Source organism: Lepidochelys olivacea, assembly GCF_965140295.1.
Source record: "Lepidochelys olivacea isolate rLepOli2 genome assembly, chromosome: 5".
Classification (NCBI taxonomy): Eukaryota; Metazoa; Chordata; order Testudines; family Cheloniidae; genus Lepidochelys; species Lepidochelys olivacea.
The window spans coordinates 71,387,529-71,401,226 of NC_140415.1; the positions used below are offsets into that span (position 1 = coordinate 71,387,529).

Genomic DNA, 13,698 nt, shown 5'->3' on the forward strand with positions numbered 1-13,698 from the left:
GGCCCAAAACTGGACACAGTACACCAGATGAGGCCTCACCAATGTCAAATACAGGGGAATGATCATGTTCCTTGATCTGTTGGCAATGCCCCCGCTTATACAGCCCAAAATGACATTAGCCTTCTTGGCAACAAGGGCACACTGTTGACTCATATCCAGTTTCTCGTCCACTGTAACCCCGAGGTCCTTTTCTGCAGAACTGCTGCCTAGCCATTTGGTCCCTAGTCTGTAGCGGTGCATGGGATTCTTCCGTCCTAAGTGCAGGACTCTGCACTTGTCCTTGTTGAACCTCATCAGATTTCTTTTGGCCCAATCCTCTAATTTGTCTAGGTCCCTTTGTATCCTATTCCTACCCTCCAGCATATCTACCACTCCTCCCAGTTTAAGTGTCATCTGCAAACTTGCTGAGGGTGCAAGCCACACCATCCTCCAGATCATTAATGAAGATATTGAACAAAACCAGCCCCAGGACCGACCCTTGGGGTACTCCGCTTGATACTGGCTGCTAACTAGAAATGGAGCCATTGATCACTACCTGTTGAGCCCAACGATCTAGCCAGCTTTTTAGTCACCTTATAGTCCATCCATCCAGCCCATACTTCTTTAACTTGCTGGCAAGAGTACTGTGGGAGACTGTATCAAAAGCTTTGCTAAACTCAAGGAATAACACATCCACTGCTTTCCCCTCATCCACAGAGCCAGTTAACTCATCATAGAAGGCAGTTAGGTTTGTCAGGCATGACTTGCCCTTGGTTGAATCCATGCTGACTGTTCCTGATCACTTTCCTCTCCTCTAAGTGCTTCAGAATTGATTTCTTGAGGACATGCTCCATGATTTTTCCAGGGACTGTGGTGAGGCTGACTGACCTGTAGTTCCCCGGATCCTCCTCCTTCCCTTTTTTAAAGATTGGCACTACATTAGCCTTTTTCCAGTCATCTGGGACCTCCCCCGATTGCCATGAGTTTTCAAAGATAATGGCCAATGGCTCTGCAATCACATCCACCAACTCCTTTAGCACCCTCGGATGCAGTGCATCCAGTCCCATGGACTTGTGCTCGTCCAGCTTTTCTAAATAGTCCTGAACCACTTCTTTCTCCACAGAGGACTGGTCACCTCCTCCCCATGCTGTGCTGCCCAGTGCAGCAGTCCGGGAGCTGACCTTGTTCGTGAAGACAGAGGTAAAAAAAACTTAACCAAATGTAACATCAAACCAAAGTTAGAGGTATGTACGTGAGACAGTGGAGATTGCAGATCAGGGATTGTTTAAAAAAAGAAAAGGAGTACTTGTGGCACCTTAGAGACTAACCAATTTATTTGAGCATGAGCTTTCGTGAGCTACAGCTCACTTCATCGGATGCTGTAGCTCACGAAAGCTCATGCTCAAATAAATTGGTTAGTCTCTAAGGTGCCACAAGTACTCCTTTTCTTTTTGCAAAGACAGACTAACAGGATTGTTTAAAGATAGAGCATTATGCTGTGGGGCACCAGTTGGGGAAAACCCAGGATTCATTTGTTACAACTTCTAACATTTCAGATTTGATCTGATGCAGACAGAGCCAGCATTTGTAGGCCTGCGCAGGTCACAGTGGCACCCCCTCAAACGGATGCAGACAATTCCAGCTTAGACAAAGACAAACTTTTCAAATGTACGTGTGTAGAGTAAAGAGCAAAAGCCCAAGATGCTAAACAATGGGAGATGAGGGTTCAGAACCACTGGAAATCAGGCCACTTTTATTTTGGTGCTTCAGTATGGAGTTAGCCATTTAACTGTATACACCCACATTTGTAAATGTCCTTAACACTTTGTGCCTCAGTTTCCATATCTGAGAAAAGGGGATAATAATACCTGGCTGCCTCACAGAGAGATTGTGACAATTAAGTTAAGGTGAAATCCTGGTATCACATTCCAGGGTGCAATCCAGACCAGTGAGAGGTTGTCACCCCTGTCCCTTAACCTTGGGTGCCTCACAATGCTTTGCTGCTGTAGCGCCCAACATGGACTGCTCACAAACAGCCTGCCAGCATGCAGGTCACACCCTGAGTGTCTGTGTATAGCTCCAGCCCTGCAGCAGCTCTGACCCCAGCAGCCTGTCAGCAAACACCAGCCACACTCTGGCATCCACCAGCCTTGCTTATTACTTGCAGGGTGATCCCCAACATACTCCCAGTCCCAAATTTTCCCCAAAAGTATGTTCTGCACTGTCCAGTCCTCTCCTGGAAAGTTCAGATAGTAAAGGTCCCTTGCCCCTGTATGGGGTCAGTATTCAACAGTCTGCTACTGTAACTGGAGTTACCAAACAGTTCAGTTTAAACACAGCACTGGATTGGTTTAGATTAAAAGTGAAACAAGTTTTATTAACAAAAGAAGGTAGGATTTTAAGTGAATTCAGGTACCAAGCATTAAAGTCAGAAATGGTTACAAGAGAAATAAAGATAAAATGAAAAGGAGTACTTGTGGCACCTTAGCGACTAACCACCTTAGAGACTAACCAAGTGAGCTACAGCTCACTTCATCGGATGCATAAAGTGGAAAATACTTTATTTTAATTAATTTACTTAATCCTGTATTTTCTACTTTATGCATCCGATGAAGTGAGCTGTAGCTCACGAAAGCTTATGCTCAAATAAATTGGTTAGTCTCTAAGGTGCCACAAGTACTCCTTTTCTTTTTGCGAATACAGACTAACATGGCTGCTACTCTGAAAGATAAAATGCTTTCTAGTAACCAAAACTCATTAAGCTAGACTTGGTTCAATGTAAAATCCTTACCACATGATCCTAGCATGGCTGATCAAACTCTCAGGTCAGGATCTGCTCCCAAAGTCAAAGGGTTGGTTCCTTTGTCTTCTTAGGTAGAAAAGAGATGATCTGGGGTGTTTTTGCCCCTTACTTTTATAGTCCAGTCACTCGTTGAAGTGGAACCTTCTGAAGATTACCCCTCAAAGCAAAGCTTACTCAAACAGTGAAGAAGGCAATAAGGAGATGAAGGAGGCTCTATGCTCTTTCTTCTCACCTATGTTTGCTTAAATGAAGATTTGCTTCGTCTGCTGCCATTTTCCCCCTTTGCTGTCTCAGGGATCCTGTTTACTACTTGTATGTAAATTGGGGTAGTCACATATTCCTTTGTTTAGGATAGGCCTGTTTAATAACTTTTGTCTAGGCACGGCTGTCTCATTTTGAACATGTGCTAATAACATCATACAGGGGGAATTCATAACTTTACATATAATGTTGCTACATATATTTCATCATGATATTATTGACCAGTGAGTTATTAGTTTTCAAATGATAACTCACAAGGCATATTTTATACAGAGATTCTTACAATACTGCATAGGGGTGCTTTTGGTCACACCTGGCCCTGTTGAAGTCAATAGGAGTTTTGCCATTAACTTTAGTTGAGGCAGGATTTCAGCTTTAATGTTTGTAAAGTGCTGTATAAGTCCTGAAACTAACCAGAACACACAGACATCTATCCAATGGCTGAGGGACCTAACTGCATCCAGAACCCCTGCTTATTTGGAAAACTGTTACTTGAAAAACTTTTGTAAATGTTGTCAACAATGCACAAGCAAGTGGGCTCCACTCCTGCAGCAGGAAGCTGGCTCGGAAGAGCTCTAAAGACCACTTGACACACATACTTCACTTAAATTATTATCATCATCATAACTTATTTTTTGTATGTAATAGTGCTCTCGGTGTGCAGGGTGCTGTCCAACCATACATGCAGATACAATCCTTGCCCCAGAGACTTCACAATCTGAGAGGACAAGCAATAACCAGAATGTGAGCTAAAGTGTTAAAATACCCAATAAATGTTTTTTTTTCTATATGAATAAATCTTTCCTCAACTTGGCCCTCAACCTAGCCATTATGCATATAAGAATTGTACGTATTTTGATTATATCCCTGTCTTGTGTCCTCCATATACTGCCTATCTTGTGAGTTCTTTGGGGCCGGGAACATGTCTTCCTGTTTGTGTAGATAGTGCCTAGCATATTGTGGATGCACACCAGAATACAAATAGGAATGAGAATGCTAAAGAACAGTGTCATATCACTCTTCATAACAATTCTTGCTTCTTGCTTGGCTTTTGGCAGTTTAACACTCTATATGGTGTCTGCACAGATAAACCATGACAGCATGAGAATAAAGGTATAAATAATTACATGCTGTCCCCAGTGCACTTTGTTTGAATGTATGTCTGTGTTCCTGGAAACTTCTTGCCGAGGGTCAGCAGTGAAGAACTAACAGGTAAAGCAAACACACCAATACAGAAAATATCTTTCAGTTTGCTTTTAACTGATTTGCAATATTGGACTTGGAGATGGGAAACAGAGTTCAGTTAAGTCTCAGCATTGTTAAGTCATCCAAACCTGGCATTCACAAGCTAGTAAAAAACACATGGTAGGTTTTCAAAGGAAGAAGGGATTTTATGCCCAGAGATCAAATACTTTTGATGAGCCCTTTTAGAACAGATTAAAATTAAAGGATAATCTCTTCGTCATCCAAGGATAGTCACTAAATTACTGTAACCAGTGAACTGCTGGCAGCTAGCATTGATCTTACTACTACTTCTCAAAGGGTCTGATTCTGCAACACTTACACTCACTGCGTGGTATTTACTCATGATAATAGCCCTGTTGGCTTACTCATGTAAGCAGCACACAACATGTGAAAGGACTGTAGACTCAGGCTCAGATAAATTGTCCTAGTTGATATGTGCTTTGAATTTGTAAAGTGCATCCAGGCAAAATCAAGAATGGTTCTAGTTTTGTGAAAATGTGTTGCTCGGATATTCGTTTACACAACTCAAACTAATGGTTCATATCTGGGTGTCTTTTATCCAAACACTTGGGGTTGTGGGGTATTTTTGGATAAATGGTTCATGTTTGGGCCCATTTTTACCTCTGTTAGCTTAACAAAATTTATACAAAAATATATTATTAGCAAGAATTTAAATGTGATTTTTAAAATACAATGTTTTAAAAATATTTATTTCAAAGTGCATAATTGTTTTCCTAGCAAAGTGATTGCCTTCAGGAATAGATAAACCTCAGTGACAGAATTGTAGATGCTTGTATCCAGGATAAACATCTAGCACCAAATTCAGACCTTATGTAAGTAGATGCATCTTCCATGGAAGAGGCTGGACTAAATTAAGTGGTGACATATGTTGTGGTACACGTGACACTTTGCATGTGAGTTGGTAAGGAAATGAATGTAAGAGGTAAAATAGCATGATCTCCCTAATGACTGTGTTATGTAGGCTGATACTCTCACCATACAGAGATTTTATGTTTTATAGATACACACACACACACACTCTCTCTCTCTCTCTTTCTCTCTCTCCTGTTGCTAAAATTTATCCCCATAGCCATTTTTGGTTATCACTTTCCAGGCTGTTTACAAATATCTAACTATGTTAGGTACTTACATGGCCCCCATTACTGTAGTATCCGAGCTCCTCATAATCTTTTAACATCTTTACCTCACAGCACCCTTGTGAGATATGAAGTTTCATTATCATTATTTGTCATATGTGGAACTGAGGCACAGAGAGCCTCGGTGACTTGCTTGGTGTCACACAGGAAGTCTGTGGCAGGACTGGGAATTGAACGAGTCTCAGGCTAGTGTACAAACTACTGGACCATCCCTCCTCTCTTAATATGTTGCCATCAGGCAGATAAAATCAGGATCCTATTCCTTAAGCTCTTTATTATACCCTAGCAATACCCATTTGGTTCCAAAAGGAAAACTCAGGCATGTTTACACTACAAATTACTTCAGTATAACTTACCTCAATCAGGGGTGTGAATAATCTGCACCCCTGAGTGACATGGACAGTGCTTTGTCAGTGGGAGAGCTTCTTCCACCAACACACCTACCACCTCTCACGCAGGCAGGAGATATTAAGCTAACAGGAGCTCTCTTTCTGTCGGCTTAGAGCGTCTTCACCAGAAGTGCTACAGCGGTGCAGCTGTTGTGTAGACATAGTCTTATTGCATACCTATTGCCAGATATTCATAATGCATGAACATGTCCAAAAATAGAGAAAATGAACTGTGTACTGTTCAATTTGACACCTACAGCATGCTGGAGAAAGTAGATTGCCACATTTAAATAGCTTTCATGGGGGAATAACCGCCTTGTGCAATATTTTGAATTCATTTGCTTGATATCTACTGGGTTAGTCAGACATTTTACAGAGAATTATGAAAACAAGTCCAGAATTCATCAGTCTCCAATCTCCTTAAACCTTTCTAGCTGGAAGGAATTGACTTTGAGAATCTAGTAAGTATTTAAAGCCTGATCCTCCAAATCTTCACTCTCACAGGTAATCTTTACGCACATGAGTAGCCTCATTGATGTTGAGGGATTGCTCCTTTGAGTAACGGTTTGCAGGATTATGCCCATACTTAGTATTTACAGTCACAGCCCCCTAGTTTTTATATCAGCTCACAAGAAAGTAGGCAATTGCCTTACCTTCAAGTCCTCAAAAAATGTCCCGTTTACACACTTAATACACTTACTAAAGGCCGAGTTATTGACTTTATAATACTAGAAATATTTGTAATTTTTATAGGGCTGTGATGGCCCTTCAGAACACTTTGTACAAAAAAGGCTTTGCACCACTGGGATTTAGATTCACTAATGTTACATATCCACAGATTTTAAGATCAGAAGGGACCATTATGATAATCTAGTCTGACGTCCTTCATAACACAGGCCACAGCACCTTACCCAGTAATTTCTGTATCAAGCCCATACCTTCAGTTTGAGATATAGGATAGCTTTTTAAAAGATATCAAGTCTTCCTTTAAGGATTTCAGTTATGAAGAATCCTCCACAAACTTTGCTAAGTTGTTCTAGTGGTTAATTGCCCTCCTTTGTTAATTTTTTTTTTACTTATTTATAACATTGAATCTTGTTATGCTTTCTTCTGTTAGATGAAAGAGCCATTGGTTAGAAATCTCTTCCCCATGTCGGTACTTGTAGACCATGATCAAGTCACCTGGTAACCTTTCTTCCAAATGCTTATTAAGGGTATTTCTACACAGCAGCTGGAAGGTTTGATTCCCAGCTTGGGTAGACATACACAAGCTAGCTCTGCTTGAGTTAGTGCACTCAAAATATCCATGTGGCCAGGGTGGCATGGGCAGTGCCTCAGGCGACCCCCGTTCGAGGTCCTAGATACGTACTTGGGTGGCTAGCCCATGCTGCTCCCCAGGCACGCTGCTATTTTTAGTGGGCTAGCTTGAGCAGAGCCAGAATTATACCTCCCAGCTGTGATGCAGACATACTCTTAGTTTCTTGCTGTACAGTTTTGTTCTCCAGACCTCAAATCATTCTTGTAGCTTGTTTCTGAGCACATTCTTTTTGCAAAGTGGACACCAGAGCTGGACATGCTATTCCATCAATGGCCTCACTAATGCAGAGGTAATACTACCTCCTTACTTCTACTTCATATTCTCTGGCTTGTATAGCCAAGGATTGCATTCTCCCTCTTAGCGACAAGATTGCTGATTGTCTCCCATGACCCCAAAGTCCTTTTCAGAGTCACTGCTTTTCAGAGTATAGTTTCTCATTTTAGAAGTGTGTCCCATGTACATTGTTCTTAGGTCTATGACCTTGCATTTGGCTGTGTTAACAGGCATGCTGTTCCAATGAGTCCATCTAATCAAGCGATCCCAATCGGTCTGTATAACTGACCTGTCCCCTTAATGATTTGCCACTCCACCAATTTTTTTTTTGTAATTTTGCAAATTTTACCTGCGCTGGTTTTATATATTTCTCTAAATCATTGATAAAGATATTGAATAATAATCAGCTGAGATCAGTTCCCTGCAGCACACCACTAAAACACCTCCTTTCAATGGCAATTCACCACTTACAATTACTTTTTGAAATCTATTGGTTAATGTTAACAAAACTATTTTATTGTTCAGGTAATGCTGCTTCTTGAACAACAAGAAGCTCCCCTCATTGTGGAGATGAGTATACAGCCTGAGAGGGCATGCCACTTGTGAAAAAGAATGTAATCTGATATTTCAAACTGAGCCAATACCTTTGAAGTTTAGGAAAGTTTGGTTATGGGCCCTCTGTAACACACTATACTTCGGGGGAGCGTCTTGTAACCCCCATAGTACTCATCTATATATAATTGTGATATTGCATATAAAGCATGTCATGTGAGGTATATGGGGAAAGGTTATGATCTGCTGAAACCCATTGTTCCATCTAAAAGTGTATCATTAATGCATATAAAATTATAAGAATTGTGTTGTATGGTTTTCACTAAAATATGCTCTGGGTTTGGGAAGCACCCAGATAGATACGAGTTCTCCAGAGACCATGACAAGGGAGGTAACCAATGGCCGGGTGGGTGCTGAAGAGACATCACCGGTCATTGTCCAGCAGAGTGGTAACAGTACCTGGAGGGGTTTGCTGCTTGTCACTAGCAAAGCATTGTGAGAGACAGCCCACACTGGGGAGTTAAGGGGGCACAGTGTCTCACAGTCCCAGGCTGCATCCCGGGAATCCCATCAAACCACCCATTTCACTTACACTACTATTGTGAAAATCATGGGAGGTGAAATGCACCTGGAGATGTCACAGTTCCATTTTCTTTTCTTCTTATCTGACTCTCCAAACTTTTGTGGAGACTGTCCCAACTAGTCAATTGACTAGAGTCAATCTATGTGTTCTGCTTGGCATCACATATCATTATCATTAGACCACATTACTCATATTTCCAGCTTTGAAATGTAGTAATCCAACCTTTCAACTTCCATAGGAGTTAAATATGCCAACCGCTAGAATTTGAAAAAGCTATTCTAAAGGACAAACTAGAGAAGGCAAGATCTAAGACATGATGTTTACTGTCTTCAGGAGCTAGGGAATGATGCCAACTGCACCTCACTCCATCCACACATGGCCGCTTACTAAAAAGTAGCATTGGGTGAGAATATCACCACCACAATGTGAATGTTTTGATGTACTTGTTAACATGTAGGAAGGAAATGGGATTCAAAACCAGAAGACAGACACCCATAATGCAATAGTGATGAAAACTTCCAGATGTATAACTCAATATCCCTAGTCTCTACTTTGGCACAAGCCTGCATGGCCTGTGCTGGGATAATAAACTCCCTACGTTGTTTTGTTTTTTTTAAGGGGAGCACACATAGAACATAATTACAAAGATGTTGCTTCCAATCCAGTGTGGGTCTTTGGGAGGACTTATACTTTGAGGTCAGTTTGATTGACATGTTCTGTGAGTAGTCTCAGTTGATTACCTTTACTGAAGATTATCTGGCTTGCTACTATGAAGCAGCTTTACAGAGAAGTCTACACAGGGTTTTCACTCAACTATTTCAGTCGCTTTCCATTTTTGCCTCTTCGTGCTGGTCGGACAAGGGAACCCCTTCACAGTGTCTCTTCAATGTTGCTCTTCTTTTTTGGTCTCCTGTCAGAGCATACTAAAATGAGCAGCTTCAAGGAAGGACTACAGGTCTAATTCTGTACTTGCATACACCACCTTTACCCCAGTGTAACACCATAGACTTCAGCTGATTTACACTTATGTAAGTGAGAGGAGAATTGAGCTTTATATCTCCATTATAATTTTGAAAATGAAAAATATTTAAAGCTTGTTGTCACTGGAAAAACAACTGCTGTATTTATTCCCTGTTGAAGCAAAATGTTTCCCTACAATCGAGGTAAAAATTTAGGAAGCTTTTATTTAAGCACAGTGCTGCTTCTTTCCAAATGGTATCCTGCTTCTATAATATGAAGGCTTTTAAAAACATTTGTTACTTACTTTCTAGCCACAACCATGATAAGTACTCAAGAATATGCCTCCACAGTACAGGCACAGACCTTGAGTATAAAGTTCCACTTGTTCATCAGGCAATTTTCTACCTTACACGGTGAATTCCCTTGGATAACATTGAGTTCTTGTGTGAAACAAACAAAAAAACCCACACAGGATAGCTAATGCAACTCGACCATACATTTTAAAAAAATAGTTATGTCACAAATATTTCTACAAACTGTACTAGGAAATGGAAAAGCTATAATTTCTGAAGCCTGTACAAGAATAGCGAAATGCATTTGAGGGTGGAATCCTTCATATTTCTCATTCTCTTTTATTATAACAGGGTTACCTTTATCCATGTTGATAATGATTAACCCACTAATTCTTACTGAGTTAGGGACATTTGAAACATTAATTATTAGCATTTTCAGTATGGCTCTTCATTTTATAAAAAGAAAAGGAGTACTTGTGGCACCTTAGAGACTAACCAATTTATTTGAGCATGAGCTTTCGTGAGCTACAGCTCACTTCATCGGATGCATACTGTGGAAACTGCAGAAGACATTATATACACAGAGACCATGAAACAATACCTCCTCCCACCCCACTCTCCTGCTGGTAATAGCTTATCTATTATCTTCATTTTATGAAAGTATCTGTTACTAGGACAGTTCTTCCATCAACTTACTGGTTACTTTAGCTAAATAAATAAAATAAACCTCATGACATGTTTTCAAACTTAACAGTTTTTTTTTCCTTGTGCACTTCAGTACCTGAGTATGATGGGGTACACCGACCCTCTCCAAACCTGGAAGGGGTTAACCCTCTTCCTCTGGCTAGTAGGAGCACAGTAGTCATCCTGAATGAATGACCCTGTGGTGCAGTAGGGCTGGACCAGCTGTGGGGAATTGGTCCTCAGCTTTACTATAAGTGAGATGTGCTGCAAGGGAGATGGAAACTGAACCTGGAACAAGAGACAGGATCTTGGAAGAGTGTGGTTGTTGAGCAGCAAATGGGAGGAGGGTCCTCCTCAGAATTTAATTGAAATGAGGTGCACCTGAAGCAAGTCAAACCTTACACCTTGATTTGGGCTCCAGCTAAGGGATGTTTGGCCCATACAGGGGCGGACATCCTTTATGTTCACCTTTTAATTTTATAGCAAAATATACCACAAAGGTATAAACTCCACCTAAGCGTGAAGAATCCTTTCTTTCCCAACTAACCGGACACACACTGTTAAACACATCATGCTGGGCCACATCCATCCTCTGGTGTAATGGAGATGCACAGGGGCAGAATAGCAAATACAATCTGTAGCCTCTTTTTCAGGCTTGTCTTTCATGTGTTTGCTGTCTTGCAAGGGATTGCAGCAATGTGAGTGTTCTAGAGAGAAAATTTACATTATTCCAGAGCATGGGCAAACTCTCATTCTCTTCATACAGAGGGATAATTACCAGTTAGACTTCAGTGCAAGAGACACAAATCATTCTCCTAAGAAATCTAGCAATCTGCTCATAGACATTTTCCTGTAATGCCATTAGATGTTTCTCAGATGAGTATTGCAGTCACACTTCACATCTTTTTTTCTTTTAACCAGGTAGACAAGAAAATTGTCCGAACTGAAATAGGTGTTCTCCTTCGCCTCTCGCATCCAAATATTGTAAGTGGGTATTTTTAGAATATTTCACTGTATCTCCTCTCATTAACAATGTATTCAGTTTCTGAGACCGCAGTATTGATCTTCATAGCTCACATTGTATGCTAATGTATGAGAGGCTTTGATTAAAAATCTGGGTTTTTATCTAAGATCATTGGGTCAGAGTTACATTTTAAAGTAAATTATTAAAGTTTCCGCCAAGTAGCAAGACAGAATTTACAAAAACAAGCCTTTTGCTTAAAGGGGAACCTGGCAGAAAAGGGATAAATAGAGCCAGCTGGTGGTGTCATGGTTGTTACTCCCTGGAGGGAGGGAAAGCCTTGCCTTTGTCTTCAGGGACTTCCTCTGTAAGACTCCTGCAGAGGCCCTGATTGGCCATAAAGCAGTCTCTAATCTTCCTGCATTTGAGAGAGGGTTGCTGAGTTATGAGAAGTGAATGTGTAGGGATGAAAGAAAGAGGGATCCAGGAGGAGATCAAAAGAAGCAAAAAAGAAATAATTAGGCACCATAAACAGTACTTACAATAAATTTCTTAACTGATCTGAGTGTGAACCATGTAATCGCTGTTAGTACTGTCTTCCGCTTCACTACAGTCCCCTTGTTGTAGTCTATTGTACAGTGCATGGACTCAAATAATTACTCTGTTTGGTATCTTTTCCCAGATAAAACTGAAGGAGATATTTGAAACCCCCACAGAAATCAGTCTTGTTCTGGAGTTGGTCACAGGAGGGGAGCTATTTGACAGGTGGGTGATCTATGCAAACCGCAGCATGCACAAGGAATTTTGTGGTGTTCACCTTACAATGCATTGCTCAACAAGGGTATGATCCTTCAGAATTTGCCCCCTCTTCCCGAGTAATCCTTATATCGGTAGTCATTGAAGTTGTTCCATCTGGGTGAAGACTACTTACATGAGTAAAAGTCTGCAGGATCTGGCTCGAAATGGGCATCTGGAAAAGGTTTCTCATTGGAGATTTTTTAAAATGAAATTCCAATTAAGTGAAAAAGGGAGGAAACAGTCAATAAATTCTAAATAGCATGTAGTGTTGCAAGAGGGGACTCATCAGGCAAACATCAAAGCGGGGTCATGCAAATAGGTGGTGAACAGGGAAACGGTGTGTTGTGCAGAGAAGTGAGAGGGACACTGGGAAGACAGCAGAAAAAATGCTAGGCAAAAATCAGCTGAATAGCAGATAGAAGAGAGAAATGCCAAATAAAAAGTTGATCAACCTAGCAATGAGAGAAGCCCTTCCCCGCATTTAGCACTTGATTATATCTGTGAAAATTCTGTACATTTGTAAAAGATTCTGAAAGAAAATGGTTAAATTCTGCAGGTTATTTAATGATAATGTTTCACAACTCAAAACATATTGGTGTCTGTGTATAAAATTATGAAAAATCCTGTAAAGTATTCTTTTTGGTAATGTTTAATTCTGGAGTTTCTTAAGAGAGCTGTTTATTCTTGTTTTAGAGCAAAACACACACAAAGCCTTCATTGCTCATTTGTTGAATAAATCAATTGTACTGCTGAACTTATCTACTGATGAACAATGCTTTCCAAATCATGCAAGATCAGGATATTTAATCTTCTCTCCACTAAGCTTAACTGTTTAAGATTTAAATGGAATATAATATAAGTATGCATTAAAGAAATGGAGCGTGAAAAGCACTTTGATTAGGGGAAACACGAACTTGTCCTTTTTCTATGGATAATAGTTCATGCATAATAATCAAAGCAATAAGCTCAACATGAGCAGTTTCTGAACGCAGCAGAAGCAAACCCTTCTCTCACTCCTTCAATTCAGAGAGAAGAAAAATGTGCCTGTCTGTGCATACACATGCCATATCCAGTCACAGCAATAAGGCAAATCATAGTGTCAGTTAAACCATTAGAATCCATGAAGCTAGCACGCAAGGAGACAGTACACCACCGTATTTATCCATAAAGGAGACTTGTCTGGCAGGTGTTTGTAGAGTATCATGGAAAAGGAAAATATGGACATGCCAAAGAAATGGTGTGTTGGTCTGTGAACAACAATAATTTGTGAGGTTGGGGGTGCTGAAGGTAGCATCTGCTACTATCTCAACTTACGGTAGCTGAATGCAGCCCAACTTTGAAGACTGTCTGGGACTTGCTTTCACTTTGGAAGCTGGGATTTCATGCTCTAACATAATGAAGTTTTCACACGACAGCAATTAGGCTGTAATTTCTTTCTCAGG

At 40.6% G+C, this 13,698-nt stretch overlaps 1 protein-coding gene across 2 annotated transcripts in view; it reads left to right on the top strand.

Moving 5' to 3' along the window:
- The window catches only part of CAMK4 (calcium/calmodulin dependent protein kinase IV), a 290,902-nt gene that overhangs the window by 140,609 nt on the left and 136,595 nt on the right, over positions 1–13,698 (top strand). The window contains exons 3-4 of one of the 2 annotated variants that reach the window (XM_084628870.1): positions 11,419–11,481; positions 12,141–12,223. In XM_084628870.1, coding sequence (XP_084484996.1) covers positions 11,419–11,481; positions 12,141–12,223 — 146 coding nt within the window. The remainder of the gene's footprint in view (positions 1–11,418; positions 11,482–12,140; positions 12,224–13,698) is intronic. The other variant, XM_084628871.1, reaches the window with a different exon arrangement.